The 16,434-nt window shown below is 36.4% G+C and overlaps 1 protein-coding gene across 1 annotated transcript in view; it reads right to left on the bottom strand.

Moving 5' to 3' along the window:
- Positions 1–16,434, bottom strand: part of BLM (BLM RecQ like helicase) — a 70,205-nt gene that overhangs the window by 9,281 nt on the left and 44,490 nt on the right. The window contains 8 exon segments of the mRNA XM_043985128.1: positions 3,267–3,389; positions 4,783–4,975; positions 5,715–5,914; positions 7,011–7,158; positions 8,162–8,352; positions 10,335–10,530; positions 13,291–13,451; positions 14,174–14,280. Coding sequence (XP_043841063.1) covers positions 3,267–3,389; positions 4,783–4,975; positions 5,715–5,914; positions 7,011–7,158; positions 8,162–8,352; positions 10,335–10,530; positions 13,291–13,451; positions 14,174–14,280 — 1,319 coding nt within the window.

The raw sequence follows: 16,434 nt of genomic DNA, 5'->3' as shown, positions 1-16,434 counted from the left end.
GCCACACTTAGGAATGGTCACATCCTAGATTTCATCATCCCCCACAAGTGTCCTATTTCTTTAAATGGAAACTAACATTCTTCTAACTGAACATAACTCTGTGCCACTGGCTCTTCCCATGCCTCATGCTTTCTAAACCTATTTTTTCCCCTCAAAGATATCTCAAATCCCTCTATCCCCCATTACTTTCTCAAACCATTACCCTTGCTGTTTTAACTTTTTCCCCCTCTCTAGTCTCAACTCAATAGTTCACCATTTCAACTCTACCTTATCCATGGTTCTAAAATTCTTTGTCCCTTTTTCCTATTTCTGTTCAACTCTTGGCAAAACTCAGTCCTGGATTGCTCCCCATCATCTGTATCCTCTGCCTCTACTTATGGGCTGCTGATGGTGCTGATGGCATATATCAGAATCATGTTATCCAACTTCAATGGGAAATTCACTGCAGTGGCAAGCAGCGAGGTCCCATGACCTCTATTCCTATTTACTTTCCTATCTCATTCCCCACAGAAACTGTTCTAGATCTTCTCTTCTCTCCTCTGCCACAAGCCTAGGACACTGCCTTACTTGACTGAGAAAAGGGAGGTCATTTTAGGTGGGCCCTCTTTCCTTTCATTCTCTTCAACTTAATACTCCTTGATGTTATCTCCCATTGTCTTGTTTCTGCCAGTCTCAAAGTGGTAGAGCCTTCTCCCCTGCTCTTGATTATATACCCTCCCATTTTCTACATCAGTGCAGCCTCCCTTATTCTTTCCCTATCTGTTGGTTTCTTTCTTTCTTTTTTTTTTGGCGGGGCAATGAGGGTTAAGTGACTTGCCCGGGTCACACAGCTAGTAAGTGTCTAGTGTCTGAGGCCATATTTGAACTCAGGTCCTCCTGAATTCAGGGCCTGAGCTTTATCCATTGAGCTAACTAGCTGCCCCCTGTTGGTTTCTTTCTTACGTAATTTTAAGATCTCTAAGTCTTTTTTTTTTTTAAATTTTTTTTTTTTAGTGAGGCAATTGGGGTTAAGTGACTTGCCCAGGGTCACACAGCTAGTAAGTGTCAAGTGTCTGAGGCCGGATTTGAACTCAGGTACTCCTGACTCCAGGGCCGGTGCTCTATCCACTGCGCCACCTAGCTGCCCCAAGATCTCTAAGTCTTATAGCATCAAGCTACTGTTCTACATAGCTCTTACCTTTCGTAGCCAGACTCTTTGAAAACTTTATACCCTCCCTGCCTCTACTTCCTCTTTCATTAACTACTCAATTCTGGTTTCTAGCCTTGTTCAACTGAAAATGACCAACTGCTTCTTACTTTCCAAACCTGATAGTCTTTTCTCAGTGGTCATCCTTCTTTGTCCATTGGCTGCATTTGATGGTCAGTACTGGCCACTATTCTGTCCTTGTTGTTTCTTTGACCCACCTCTCCCCTGCTTCTCCTCCTATGTCTGACCACACCCACACCAAGTCCCCTTTACTGGGGTTCCTCCAGGTTCTGTCTTAGGCTGCTCCCCTCTCTTTCCCCTCTATGTTTTCTCTTGGTTGAGCTCCTGGATCCATATATCCAGTCCCAGGCTCTTCCTATTACCAATTGCCTAATGGACACTTCAAATCAGACAACCCAGAGACATCTTGTACTCAACATGGCCAATACTGAACTCGTTGTCCTTCTTCCTAAGCTCCCCCCTCTTCCAGGCTCTCCTTTTTTTGGGGTATCCTTCCAGTATCCCTGGTGACTAATCTTGGCATTGCTTTGTGTTCTTCATTCTCCTTTCCCCCACATATCTAATAAACAGACAAATCTCGTAGTTTCTATCTCCAAAACATCTCTCTCAGCTGATTCCTTCTCTATGTCACAGAGCTATCACCCAGTTAACACCCTCTTGCCTAGGTTACTACAATAGCTTCCTACTTGATTTCCTGCCTCAAGTCTCTCACCACTCCTGTCCATCTTCTACATTACCACCTAAATCATTTTCATTAAGCACGGATCTGTCCGTGTTACTGCCCTAATCAATCAGCTTCAGTAGTTCCTACTACCTCTAGGATAACGTATAAGACATAAGACAGGCTGGTCCCAGCTTCTATCTATTTTTCAGTGTCACTGGACATTTCTCTCCCTCGGGCACTCTCTGATCCAGCCAAAATGGCCTTCTCTTTGTTCCCCATAAGACATCACCACCTCTTCCACCTGTGTCATTATAGTGGCCAGCCCACATTTCTGGAATGCCTTTCCTCCTTACATCTGCCTCAAAAAATGTCTCTTTTCCTTCAAAGGTACAACTTAAGCACAACCTTCTTCATAGTCTTTACTGATTTTCCTAGCTACTCATGTTTTCCTTCCCAAATTATCTTGGATACATTTCTATTTATTCACTTCATATTTATTCGGCACACACACACACACACACACACACACACACACACACACACACACACACACACACACAGTAGGAGCTTAATGAAGTCTTGTTAATTTGTGTAATCTTTTCTATTAGATCACGCTATTCCATGGTCCCACCTTCAGTCCTCTAAGGTGATAATTAAATTTAATTAAGTTAGGGGCAGCTAGATGGTGCAGTGGATAGAGCACTGGCCCTGGAGTCAGAAGTACCTGAGTTCAAATCTGGCCTCAGACACTTAACACTAACTAGCTATGTGACCCTGGGCAAGTCACTTAAACCCAATTGCCTCAACAAAAAACCAACCAACCAACCAAAAAAAACCACACACACAAAAAGGGGGCAGCTAGGTGGCACAGTGGATAAAGCACCAGCCTTGGATTCAGGAGACCCTGAATTCAAATCCGACCTTAGACACATGATACTTACTGGCTGTGTGACCCTGGGCAAGTCACTTAACCCTCAATGCCTTGCTAAAAAAAGTGTTAAAGTATAATGATCAAATAAGGATCACATAAAGTGTTAAAAAAAAAAAGAGAATGAATGTAACTTATATAACCTACAGATTACTTGCTGTCTTGCAGAGGGTGGAGGGGAGAAAAATTTGAAACTAGAAATCTTATAAAAACAAATGTTGAAAACTATCTCTACATGTAACACACACACACACACACAAAGAATGAATGAAACTTTCAAAGGGGTCAATCCTCTTCCTGAATAATGTTTTAGGTGTTATTGAATCTGGCTCATTATGTTAAGTGTAGACCTGTAACAGAAAGTTACATGCTTATCCAGGGGTTTATTTTTTAGAGACACATATTATATAAAGAACTCTTAAATAATAAACAAAATGAAATATTGTTGTCTTGAAGAGATACCGAACCTGGCAATGTCGACTCAGAGTATTTCTGGAGTACTGAAATCACTTCAGCACCATATTTTTCCAGTTTGTCTTCTGTAACACCGTCAATCTGAAGCAAAACCTCGGGATCAGACGATAAAGATTCTATACACAAATATAAACCAAACAGAAATCAGAAGTTATGAGCATCATTCTTATCAAATATTCATTAAACAGTACAAATTATATAGATCAGGATGATTGGAGATGGCCCTGACACTGTGGGAGACCTTGATCTTTTTAAGCTAAGGTCTTTCCCAGGTCTCAGCCCATTCAGTGATTAAGGCTAGTTAAGAAAAGAGACAAAGAATGGCCCTTTATCCCTAGCTTTAAAAAAAAAACAATCAAACTGGGAGGGGGAACCCTCAGGGTTTCTGGCCAAAACAGAAACAATTACTATTTATACTGAATCTAAGCCAGTAAGAGCCCAAACAATGGCCAAAAGAGGTTAGGGCCCCAACCCACAGTTGGCCAATCAATGAGAGCCAGAGTGATTTGGATTTAAGGCGTGGTCCTTAAAAAAGAAATCTAGCCCATAAAAGTCTGGAAATCTTGTTTGTTTCAGTGATCAAAATTTATATTCCTTTGGACAGAACACCCTCAGGTAAGGGTATCAATTCCTTGTGTGCCCTGTGTGGACAGAGGGAGGGAGGGAAGGAAGCTAGCATTTGAATGGCAATCAGAAGAGTGAGTAATGAAAAGTTAAGATGGTGGAGAAGACTTTGTGGGAGAGACAGCACTAGGAAGTGGGCTTTGAGGTAGTAAAGAGCATCTATGGCAAGAGGGACAATGTAAATAAAAGTGTACAAGTGAGAATGTGCATGATTTGACCAGGAACACAATTAACAGAGCTGTTTGACTGGAGTACTGGGGCAATACTGGAGCCTAAGGTAGATGTCAGACTATAGAAAGAGGGACACAAATATCAGCTTAAGGAATCCAACAGTTTTTATTTTGTAGGAAACAGCTTTGAAAGTTTTTAAATTGGAGAATAAGCAGTGCTGTGGAGAGCAGTGTTTTCAGTGATGGAGGTTGTGTTTAGGATGGTGGACTGGTTGAATAAAAAGATTGAAGATTCGAAGAGCAATGTGAACACTGTAACCATCCAAAGGTTAAGTGAAAGGGACTGGGCTAGGATGGTGATGGAAGAATGGAAAGGAAGGGCTGATTATTAACCACTGCAAAGGAAGAATCTGGAAGAAAACAAGTATTATTCTCAATTAATTATGGGAGTATTTTAACACTTGCAGCCCATGAGACCACAGAACAACATTTCTATTTCTATTCTAAGGCACACCACTGGAGAACAATATAAAAAACAATGTAATGCAGGATATACTCTTACCAAAGTGCTATTTTATCCTGATTGACATTTTTAAACTTTCAACTCCAGAGACCATGAATTTTAGACAATTAAAGGTATACTTATGATAAAGAGTTTTCATTAGTAAAATTAATTTTCAGTATATTAATTTATAGTTTAACTAAAGGGACATACCTGCAAGTTTTTTTAGAGTAACAGTATTAAATATATTGAAGTAATGGACACCAAAAACCTTCCCGAGACCTTTGCAGACCTCTGTAAGTTCTGCCAGGCATTTCTTAACCAGTTCTTCTCTCTGGGATATCTTTGCTACTAAAGCCTTTTGCTTCCTTACACCACTGAAATTCTCAGTTTCCAGAAAGTCCACCTTTAGGGAAAAGAAAAAGTTATTTATTGAAATGTAAATAAGCAAACAGGTGCTTTATTTATAAGTAAAATGAAAATCACTTAAGTGTCAGTGATCTGATAGACAAATAAATTCTATTAAATTTTGATGTGACCCATTATGACTATTTTGATTCAGTTTTGTAAGATTGGAATGACGCCACCTGCTGGAGACTTACTGTAGAAGAGTTCCGCCCATGAAGTGAAGGTCTTTGAGGGCAAGACCAGGAGTCTTTTCTTTGGCATCAGGAAGTGATGCTGGCTAGTGGGAGGAAGAAGGAAGAGACTGGCGCTTGGTTTCGCTCTTTCCTTTGGACTCTGGTGGAGAGCGGAGCTAGAAATGCACTCTCCCTTTAATAGATAGGAATCTAGGCCTTTCTCTTTCTCTTTCCCAAATTCTCATCCTCCTTAATAAATGCTTAAAATGTAACTCTTGCTAAAGCTTATAATTTATTGGCGACCACTCATTAGATATTTTAGACAGACTAGCTAGAATTTTAGCCCTTAACAGTTTTTATTTAAACTTTCCAAAGAAATGATTAGAAATTCATAAGGACAGAACACAAATTTACATGATAACCTTTTATAAAATACACCCCCACAAACATTCAAACACACAAACATTTATGGTCTTCCAAAGACACAATTATTCCTCTTTACTTACTCAAAGATGCCAAACAGAAGGTAAAGACAAATTTTAATTTTAATTTAAAATAATTTACCTTTAAATACCCATTCAGGACAGCCTGGGCTTTCTCTCCTAACATCAAGTAGGCAATTGCTTGGTCATTAGCATTGATATACAAATCTTCATCCAAAATTTTGTCAAGTATCAGCTTTTTCAAAAGTCTTTCCGCATTATGTCGTGAATAAGCAGCTCCCTTCCCAAATATGTCTGACTGGATCTTAGCACTTTTACTCCCTGAAGAAAAAGTATAAGAAGTTCCTTCAGAATTAATAGGTAATACCACCAATATCACACTTCCTAGTGATTTGCACAGGTTGACAACTAATTGACAGGTAAGTCTGAACTAAACAAAACCTGGAATAAAAGTTTGAATGTACTATTTCATAGAAAATCTCATGGAGAGAAAGAAACAAAATGGATAGAGGTCTTTTACATCTTTAGATCTGTTTTTTATTTTAACCCATCTAAGTAAAAATACCTGCCCTTTCCCCTTTATAGTAAAAAATAGGATGCAGCATCTACAAATATTATACTTCTTGGGATAAAAATCTTAATGCATATAAATTTTCAAAGAAATGTTCTGTATAACAAAGTTATTTCCATAACCTTAGCAAGTGTTTTGCTGATTGTTGTCCACATAAATTACTAAACATAGACTGCCTCAAAATATGCTAAAGAAACAAGTCATTTCTAAATCATGCACCAACAAAATAATACCCAAATAGATCCAAAATAACATGGAGGAAAAGGATGGAAGAAAATGCAATGTGCTTTTGGTGTTTGTTTATTATATTCTGGAAGGCTTCACATTCGTCTTGTAGAAGTTTTGAAAAAAGGAAGATTCTTTTTTTTTTCTTTTTTTTTTGGGGGGTGAGGCAATTGGGGCTAAGTGACTGCCCAGGGTCACACAGCTAGTAAGTGTCTAGTGTCTGAGGCCGAATTTGAACTCAGGTCCTCCTGAATCCAGGGCCGGTGCTTTATCCACTGCGCCACCTAGCTGCCCCAAAAGGAAGATTCTTAATGTCCCTGTTTGTCATGGCAAGGATCTATTTTGATGCTCTAGGAAGTTTATTATGAGAATTGACCTGTGATGAACGGGATAATAGCCTTTTAATATGGCTTTCCTATAAAAAAATTGATACCTGTATACTTTTCACATAAATTTTCATCAAAGTGGTTAAATAATGATATAATTTTTAAAAGCTAATTTTGCATTATTATAAAACAGTTAAATACTATAGGAATATGGAACTGCTTTCTTCTCCATATCTATAACATATTCCTTAGATTTTGTTTACATAGAATAAAATCTACCAATGAAACAACTCACCCAGGAAAATGTCAACCAGCATATTCAGAGTAAATCTTCCACAAGAACCCATAATCTTTTTATTTCTTTCTCCATTCAATGAATCATGCTCTTGAATAAACTTGATGATGTTTTTCACATCTTCTGTCACATCCCTTGTTTTGTAATCCTACCAATAGTAAATAATTATTTCTGTTAAAACTAAGATGGCAACTGGTTTCCAAACTGGTAGAGCTTAAAATGAACTACCATCTGATTATACTCTACATTGCCCATAATAGACCATTTATACAAGACAACAAATTATAGGATTTTCAGATTCTCTTTCTTCTCTACCTCTTGCTGAATTTATTCGTCTTCCCTAGAAATCATACTGTCTTGTTCTCTGTTTCATAGATGTTTGTCTTATTTCCTCAACTAGATTATAAAATATATGTGGGTAAACTTTATTGTTTACTTCCTTTGTGTAAGGCTCCAGAGTACCTAGCACAATGAGAGGCATACAGCAGGGGTTTGATGAACACTTGTTTGAATTAACCAAACTTCCTAAATACAGAAAGAATAATTAGGTAAATATAATAACAAAAAAGGGGCCAGGCCCTATGAGATTAGCAAACCACTCCCAAGATGAACATTGGATAAAGGCATCTGCCAGCATTCTATAATTTTTTAATTTTGAAAAATAACATGGTTGGTCTAATATACACACAGAATTACAAATCTACGTATTTTCCTAGATGAAGATAAGCCTTATTATTAGCCTAACTCCACTTAGAACAATAGCTTTTGCCCAATGCCATCAATACATTTTGCTTCATTTTGAATGTTTCAGATACCTGGGTGCTTTTGATCCCCACCTCATCATGAAAAATTGTTAAAAATTCAGCTTAATAACCAATAAATACACAAAAGACTAACTATTCTGGAGAGTTAGGTATTCAGTATCTTTTTACAGACTTTTAGGAAAGGAAATAGCATAAAATCACTTGTCACAACATGTTTTTAAGTAACAATTTTATAGAATTAGTGTTGTTTTTTTTCCTGTTCATTCTTTGACTGTTCATCTTTTAAATCTAACTTATACTTCATTTCAAAAGCAAATCACCACCCCTCTCCCAAGATTTAAAAAAAAAACCACCAACCCACAAATAAATAAAATTCCCTCATTTAACCTTCTTTTTGCAGCAGTTATCACAAGTCACATCTGGGTATTCCTTACAAAAATTAGGATTAAAGTCATTTTCTCCGAAATATGACAAGAGCTGGATTCTTCGGCATTCCATTATGTTTTCACAGTAATGTACCATGCTATACAGATTATTGAAGTGAGTCTGTCGTGTATGACTGTTCCCATCTTTCTCCACTGAAAAATTTAAGGCACATCAAAGAAAAACACATTTATTAGAGCAAAACCAGATGAATATTACTATTTATAGAAGAAGTGAGAAAATTTAACGAAACCAGAAAATTACTGACATTATTATAGGTGAAATCCTGTTATAATGAACTGAACAGGGTTATCTATAATCTTATATTTTGCTAAAATGTCAATGAATTGAGTTTTTCTTGGAATAAGTAGTTGATAAAACAGGGCTAGGAAATCTTTTTGTTAGAAACCTTTCAGAAATGGGAGCTGATCTATTAACTATTACTGAATCAATTAACATGTACTTATTATGTGCCAAGCACTGTGTAATGATTCAAACCAAAAGGCTTCAAGTGCTTCAACAAAGTAGTCAGTGAACTTCCTTTTTATACATGGAATAGAACCATGTACTTCCCCAAAACAATAAGCTAAAAACGGTTGAATTTAAAAGACAGTTTATATTTAAAATAGCTATGTTTATGATTGCATTATAATTTTCAGTAACCTTGATCACATTTCACTTATTCATTGGGAAATCCAGGCTAATAAGATAATAACAATTCAAATTTATATGACATTTTGCATTTTATAAAATGCTTTCCCCACAACATCTTATGTATAAGGCTCAAGTGGCAGGTAGAACTATTCCTATTTTATCACTGAGCTATGTAGTCTGTGTCAAGGATCCCTCTGGCAAACCGATGAAGTTCATGGACCCCCTCCTCAGTATGATGTTTTCTATTTACATTCATAATTGGAAGAAATGCTAGGTTTCAACTAGAGGTAAGGGAAAATAAAGATATATATTTTTTCCTATTCAAGTCCACAGAACTCCTATCCATATGGTGTGGGGGTTCATAACCCCAGATTAAGGATAGAGTACTGGCTCTGGAGTCAGGAGGACCTAAGTTCAAATCTGGTTTCAGCAACTTGACACTTACTAGCTGTGTGACCCTGGGCAAGTCACTTAACCCTGCTTGCCTCAAAAATCCAGGGCTCCAGTCATACTGATATTTATCTTGCCACTGGACCCAAATGGCTCTGGAGAAGAAAGTGAAGTTGGTGACTTTGCACAGCCCTCCCTCACTTAAATCCAATTCACTGTAAGTCATAACATCACCTCCCGATGTCATGTTTCTCTTTGAGAATGAAGGACAAACAACAAAAATTAAGAACCCCATGGTAATATAGGAATTTGCCCATAGAAACAGAGCTAGAAAGTATCAGATCAAGGACTTGAAACCGGGTGTCTCTTACTGATGCTGCCCCACCAATTCTTTACACTGTTAATACTTGCCAAGGGGCAGAGTCAGGAGTACCTGAGTTCAAATCTGGCCTCTGACACTTAACACTTACTAGCTGTGTGACCCTGGGCAAGTCACTTAACCCCAATTGCCTCACTAAAAAAACCCAAAAAACCAAAAACCTTGCCAAAAACTTCCCCAAACCCTTCATTAAGCAAAACAAATTAATACATCAAATGCAGATTCCACTATACTATCTCTCTCTCTTTATTTTTTTAGTGAGGCAATTGGGGTTAAGTGACTTGCCCAGGGTCACACAGCTAGTAAGTGTTAAGTGTCAGAGGCCGGATTTGAACTCAGGTACTCCTGAATCCATGGTGCTCTATCCACTGCGCCATCTAGCTGCCCCAATCCACTATACTATCTCACCCTTCAGAGTCTGATATTAAAGTGTTATGAGTATTTAAAATATAATTTTAAATGTACCCTTCATTAAGTTTTAGTACCAGTTTTAAAAAATGTTAGTCATTTCTAAATCACTATCTATATGAAGTGTTCCAAAAGTTTTAGTTAGTAGATTTAAGCTAATAAAGCTTAAGTAACTAAGGCTTTTGGGACGCCCTGTATAAATATTTTGGTTGTTGTTCTATGACTATGTGTTAATCTCAGGGTAATATGACCAAGGGGAACACAGACTAAAGACTCCATAACATTCCACAGAAAATTTTAGCTTACTAAGAATAAGTCTCTTAAGTCTGGTTACATCATGGTAGGTGTAGAAAAGCAGACAGTGAGACATTTCGCCATCTCTTCCAGCTCTGCCAGATTCCTGGTAATATCCTTCTACTGATTTAGGGAGAGATGAATGGATAACATATCGCACATCTGGTTTGTCAATCCCCATGCCAAAAGCAATTGTAGCACAGATAACCTGAAATAAAATCAGAAAATATTAGCTCATAATAAAAAAAATCCACAAAAATCTAAGTTTTGAGCTGTGAATAATAATATTTAAGCATAATCAAGTTTTTAAAGAGATTAATAAAGATAAAGAAAATTATATGATTAAAAATATTAACAGCTTTCTGGATCTTTTTGTTAAAGAATTTTTAATACAAAATTCAAAACCTCTCAAAAACATTTTCCTTGTGGATACAAAACTAGGACTGCATTTTATTCAACACACAGGATATCCCAAAAGTTTAATGCAATTTTAAGCTATTATTCTGTATGGTCTCCAAAGAAAAATGATAATAACAAATGTTTCTAAGAGTTGTACCACCAAATTTTACTTTCAAATACTCTAATGAACTACTTACATTAAGTTAATATTTCAGTTTAGTTACTTCAATTAGAATAAATAATTAATTCTCACATTGGTAATATGCAATCTCCAGAAAACTCCAAAAAAAAGAGAGGCTCAGCATTACAGTAAGGTATCATTTTACTGACGCTGTCTTGTAACCAAATATTCCTGAGTATTATTAGATAGTTAAGACCATCATCAATGACAGACAGTCAACCTTGAAGCCCTGTGCCATAGTGTTTGTACATTACAAAGTTGTTCCAACTGTTGTGCATTTTCAGAGTTAATCAAATAATAACGACCATCTTCTCCCATAGCTCAATCATGAATTTTGCTATCAATTGCTCCTCTCAGTACCGGCTTACAAGCTTCCCTTTCTCAGAGCTGGACTATCTTGCCATGTACTAACTCCAGGCTTGTATTAATGGTAAGCCAAATTTCAAATTCAAGACATATCAAAGTTTAATGGAAATTAAATTATGCTCCTAGCATAATGCCTTACTTAAAGTATATGCTGAACATACTATATTTGTTGACCAGAAGAATGAATCTTGTGATTGTCAAAATTTAAAGTGGATCACGTTGAAAAAAGGTTTTCTTCAGAAAGCACAAGATGATTTAAAATCAAGAGGAATAAATTACCAATTGATGACTGATGAGTCTTTGCCTGGAACCTCTATATCATTAGAAGTCTGAGCCATGACTCTTCCTACTTGCTCGCTTTCTGGTCTGCTTCATTCCACATGGCTTTGGCCTCTTGCAGGTCTCTTCCCTCCCATTTCTTTCCATCTCTTCTTTATGTGTTATTTATTATTTATTTTTTTTGCTGGGCAAGTGGGGTTAAGTGACTTGCCCAGGGTTACACAGCTAGTAAGTGTTAAATGTCTGAGAATGGATTTGAACTCCTGAATCCAGGGCCAGTGCTCTATCCACTGCGCCACCTAGCTGCCCCTTTATGTGTTATTTTTATGAATTAGAATATAAGCTAGAATATGAGAATAAGGACTATCTTATTTTCTTGTTCTTGTATCACCAATGATTACCATGGTGCCTGACACAAAATAAGCACTTAATAAATGCGCTATTACAGCCTGAAAATTATCTGTCAGTGAGAAGAATTATATCAACAACACTTTAATAAAAACATTAATCTGGTAAAAAAAATAAAACTACATGATTCAGTTTGTACTGCATCATACAAATAAAACTGTTTGGATGGGGTTCAACAAATTAAATCTCATTTAAAAACAAATACATTTTGCTTATGTTTTTATTTATACCTTTTTGCAAAAAATGGGCTGCTCCTGCAAGAACAGAATTTCAAAAGCAATTGATGTGGAGACTGAAGGAGGAGGTGTCGTTGACTTATTTTACATCTGTGATTAATATCAGAAAAGGAAGCTGCCAGTTACCTAATGTTTACCCAGCAAATGTGTACCCTTATTAAAATAGAGGGTAATTACTCTGCATAGGTTAACTGTCCTTCAAAAAATGCATGGCACTATTATCAAGGTCAAATTTTCTTAGAAAGGAAAAGTATAATGCAGCATTTTATGGCAGATGGTAGGTTAAGGGGGTGGTAGGGTGTCCAGAGAGTGCCCAAGTATACACAATAGTGGAATAACGAATAGTAAGTGAGGGTTACACTTAAAGGTAATTGCATTTTTAAAAAGGACGTCTTTGAGCATATGATTATAAGGTACTCTTCAAAGTCAGAAACATCAGAAAGCTGAAGGATTAGACATCTTTCAATTACTAGTTCCTTCTTTTATTTTCTTCAAGATATATTTGTGTTTAAAAATCACTCACTACAAATTCAGATAATGTTTTTGGGTAAGGAGAGGTTTGAGAGGGAAGTTAGCAGTTTATAAAAAGGCACACAAAAAAATCAGGGTTGTCACATTAGCTGGTTGAAGAGAGAAAAAGTATGTGTATATGTGGGGGTAACAGCTGGGGAGGAGATAGACAAGTTTGAATGTATCTTGTGAATCTAGCAAGCTCAAGATTTCCCAACGAGTACAGGATAAGAATTCACCTAGTCTCTATGGAACACTTAATCAGGTAGCACAAAAAAATAATCATTTCATTTGAATAGTTTTTACTTTTTCTTCAAATGTGACATGACATTAGGAAAGCTGGAGATCAGAGCTAGATGTTATGTTAACATTATATTTGGCTCAACTCAGAATTAACAAGTTTTAACTTTATCTCTATAAAAGTTAAATGTTATAAAAGTTAGGGAAATATTCTAAGTTCATCCATATTTCACCTAAATCTCAATCTTGTTCTGACACTGACTGCCTTTCACTTGCTAAATATTTCTAGATGTTATGTAAACTCTTACTCATCTCCTGTAAGCCTTCTTGCCTGCTGCTTTCATGTTACCTGGCAGCCATCTTGATTAATCCACTTGTGCTGTACTTCATCTCTAGCAGAATCACTGAGGCCAGCATGATAAGCAAGGGCAGCAAGACCATCCTTCTGTAAGGTGTCAGCCATCATGTCACATTCACGCCTGGAAAGGCAGTAAATTATCCCTGAATCATCTGTAAACAAACCAAAATAGTTTACACTGAGAAAAATGGCCTATTTTATCTCAACACTATGTTTTTTGGTTTTTAAAGGTTGGAGGAAGGTCATATTGAAAGCACAGTCCTAACAAGTGAGCTCCATGAACTAGAAGTCAGGATACTTAGTTATAATCCTGGCTTTGCTTCTGACAGGCTAGATGACCCTGGACACATTATTTTCCTATTTGTAGATTCTTATTAGTAAAATGGGAATAATAATTGATGCTCTTCTTTCTCATATAACAATATGTCATTTGTTTCAATTCTCCATGGTGATGGGAAAAAGGGGCTGTAGGGATAAATGAAATAAACCTCAGGTCTCATTTTCATATAATTAATTAAAAAGCAGGAAGTGGGTGGGAGAGGGCATAGAAACAAAAAAAAATCTGGATAATGCATACGCTGATGCTAAGCCAGAGAAAGTAATTATTATGAACTAAAAAAAAAATCACAATTGAGAGCTAACAACAATACAAATGCAGGTGGTATATTTCATATATCTTGTGCTAGTGATTACTGTTGTCAAGCCAAATGGGGTTTTACCAACTTCAGGAATCAGAGAGTTGAAATATAAATAACCACTCAGTGTTTTCATAATGAGAAAAGAATTGTTTAATATGCAGTCTTCTATATTCCATGTGGTATTAAAAAGACATTTATTTAACACTCCCAAACATAATTCACAAGTCTCTACTCACATGGGTGATATTTTCTGATCCATTCTAAGCAATCTAATGCCACCTTTTTCGGTTTTTTGGGCAACACGCTGTACTTCAGATTATGTCTGTTAAAACTCATGCTAAACCTAGAAAAGACCAGAGTACAAAATTTCATCTTCTTAGGCAATCTGACTTATACCACTTCCAGAAGTTCAAAGTAATGATCACCCAAACAGGGAATGTAAATACTGACTTGTCTTGATAAGCTGGTTGGGGCTGTTGGAATGGTACACAATGCATATACAACAATGGAATGGAAGCAAGTAAAGGATGAAGAAGGGAAGAAAGGGGTGATAGGAAGTAAAAGGTAATGAGAAAAATGGAGTAATTTAGACAATGAATGAGAGTAGAAGAGAAAAGCAGAGATAACCAAACTCAGAATTTTAAAGTTTGTCATACCAGAAGAAAAAACCTTGACTAAAATCAAAGATGGCTTAAAAAATTAACATAAAATTAAGACCACAGAATCCATGATGAAAGCCACCAAACTGTAGAACCTCCAGTATCTCCAACATGCCAAATGCTAACAAAAAGTTGGTAAGAAACCTATATTAATATGAAATCTATTCACTTGCAAAAATTTTCACAAAGTTGCAAGATCTTGACCAATGTCACCCACATATAACATCATACCATTGGTCTTCCTGGGTCTTGGTTTCCATATCTCTAAAAGGAGAGGATTAGACTAAATGATCTTTAGAGATCTTTCCAGGTATAAATCCAGTGATAACATTATGTCCATCTACTATTAGGATAAAAAAAACTGTTCACTAACAACACAAATTTTCCTTTAAAAATTTCACAAAAGCTATTCAGAGAATTCCAATCCCTCCCCTCCCCCAACTCTGGGCATATGACAATTAGCATAGTTGACATAAGAGTATGCTAACTGGCAGTCACCATAACATAAGGCTGATGGAAGCATGCTGAAAATTATTTCTATTTTTTCTCTTAAGTTTTCACATATCAATGCAGAGCGTTTAGAATTGACTTTTGCATATAGCATACATATTAGAACCTGGAGTATAATATTTGATATATCTCATATATAGAACAATAATTTTATCAAACATGAAGGTAAAAACTCTAAAACCATTATCATAACTTTATGTAGGTAGCACCTCACATTTATTTATTATACACATATACCTTTCTGCAAATGACATTGCACTAAAATATTTAATTCTATATTCTGAAGTTACATTGATGAAATTCTGAAACTCATCAAATTTCTGTATTTAAGTACCATGGCTTAATTCTTTGGAAAATACCATTAGCACTAGATTACCAAGACTGTAAGAAGCCTTAAATTTCCTATTTCACATTATACAGTTTAACAACTCAAATGTTCATTTTTACATAGAACTTTCAATTTCTCTCATAAAAAAACTACCCTCTATAATCAGATTAGTTCATTCTTCCTTTCTCTTCAAATACCCCCATAAACTGCTATCATTATTTCCCCAAATCCCCTTTCTAGCCTTTCACCTAATGCCTATGCCTTTTTTCCATTCCAGATTTATAAATTGTTTCATGGCCATAAACATTTTTAAATGTCCAAATAGATTTGTGACCTCTTTATGTGGAAATTCCCTTGAATGAGGCTGTTTTCAACTCATGCATGCTTGCCTATCCTGAGTGATTCTTGTTCATGTTCTCTGACAAGACTGATACAAGGAGGTCCACCTAACATGAGGCCATCAATTTTTTCTGACCCTGTGAGGAGACCAAATGGATCACATAAGCTATCTGGTCATCCCTCACTGTTGCCTGTGACCAGTCCATCTTATGTTTTGATTACACATATTTTAATGACTTCCTTCACTTTGGTTCTCTGTGGCTCCTTATTTGCTTCATGTTGCAGCCTGCTCACATCTGCTGTGTAACTTTTCCACAGACTAAAACTTTAATTTTGGGGGGCTGATTAGAAGTTCCATGATTAGAAGTCACAAAATAACACCATAGAACATAGGTATTAAAAAGATGGACCTTTTTTCTGGGAGAATTTTGGGGTCATCAAAGGAGTTTTGTAGTTTCTCATAGGCAGTCTAATCTATTCTCTTCCTCTTGTTTAATTCTGGGCCTAATTCACTGTTCATATTTAGTGATGAACAAGGTCAATGTTAGATTATTTATCTAAGTACATCTCATTATCTGGAAAACAGAGTGTCTTCATTCATTTGTTTTTTCAATGGATAGGTCAAACCATTGAGTGGTTATGTATCTCTTCTAGAATGCTC

This window comes from Dromiciops gliroides, chromosome 2 (assembly GCF_019393635.1).
Source record: "Dromiciops gliroides isolate mDroGli1 chromosome 2, mDroGli1.pri, whole genome shotgun sequence".
NCBI classification, from domain to species: domain Eukaryota; kingdom Metazoa; phylum Chordata; class Mammalia; order Microbiotheria; family Microbiotheriidae; genus Dromiciops; species Dromiciops gliroides.
The sequence above is the reverse complement of the archived record's forward strand: the minus strand, read 5'-3'. Positions and strand labels throughout refer to the sequence as shown.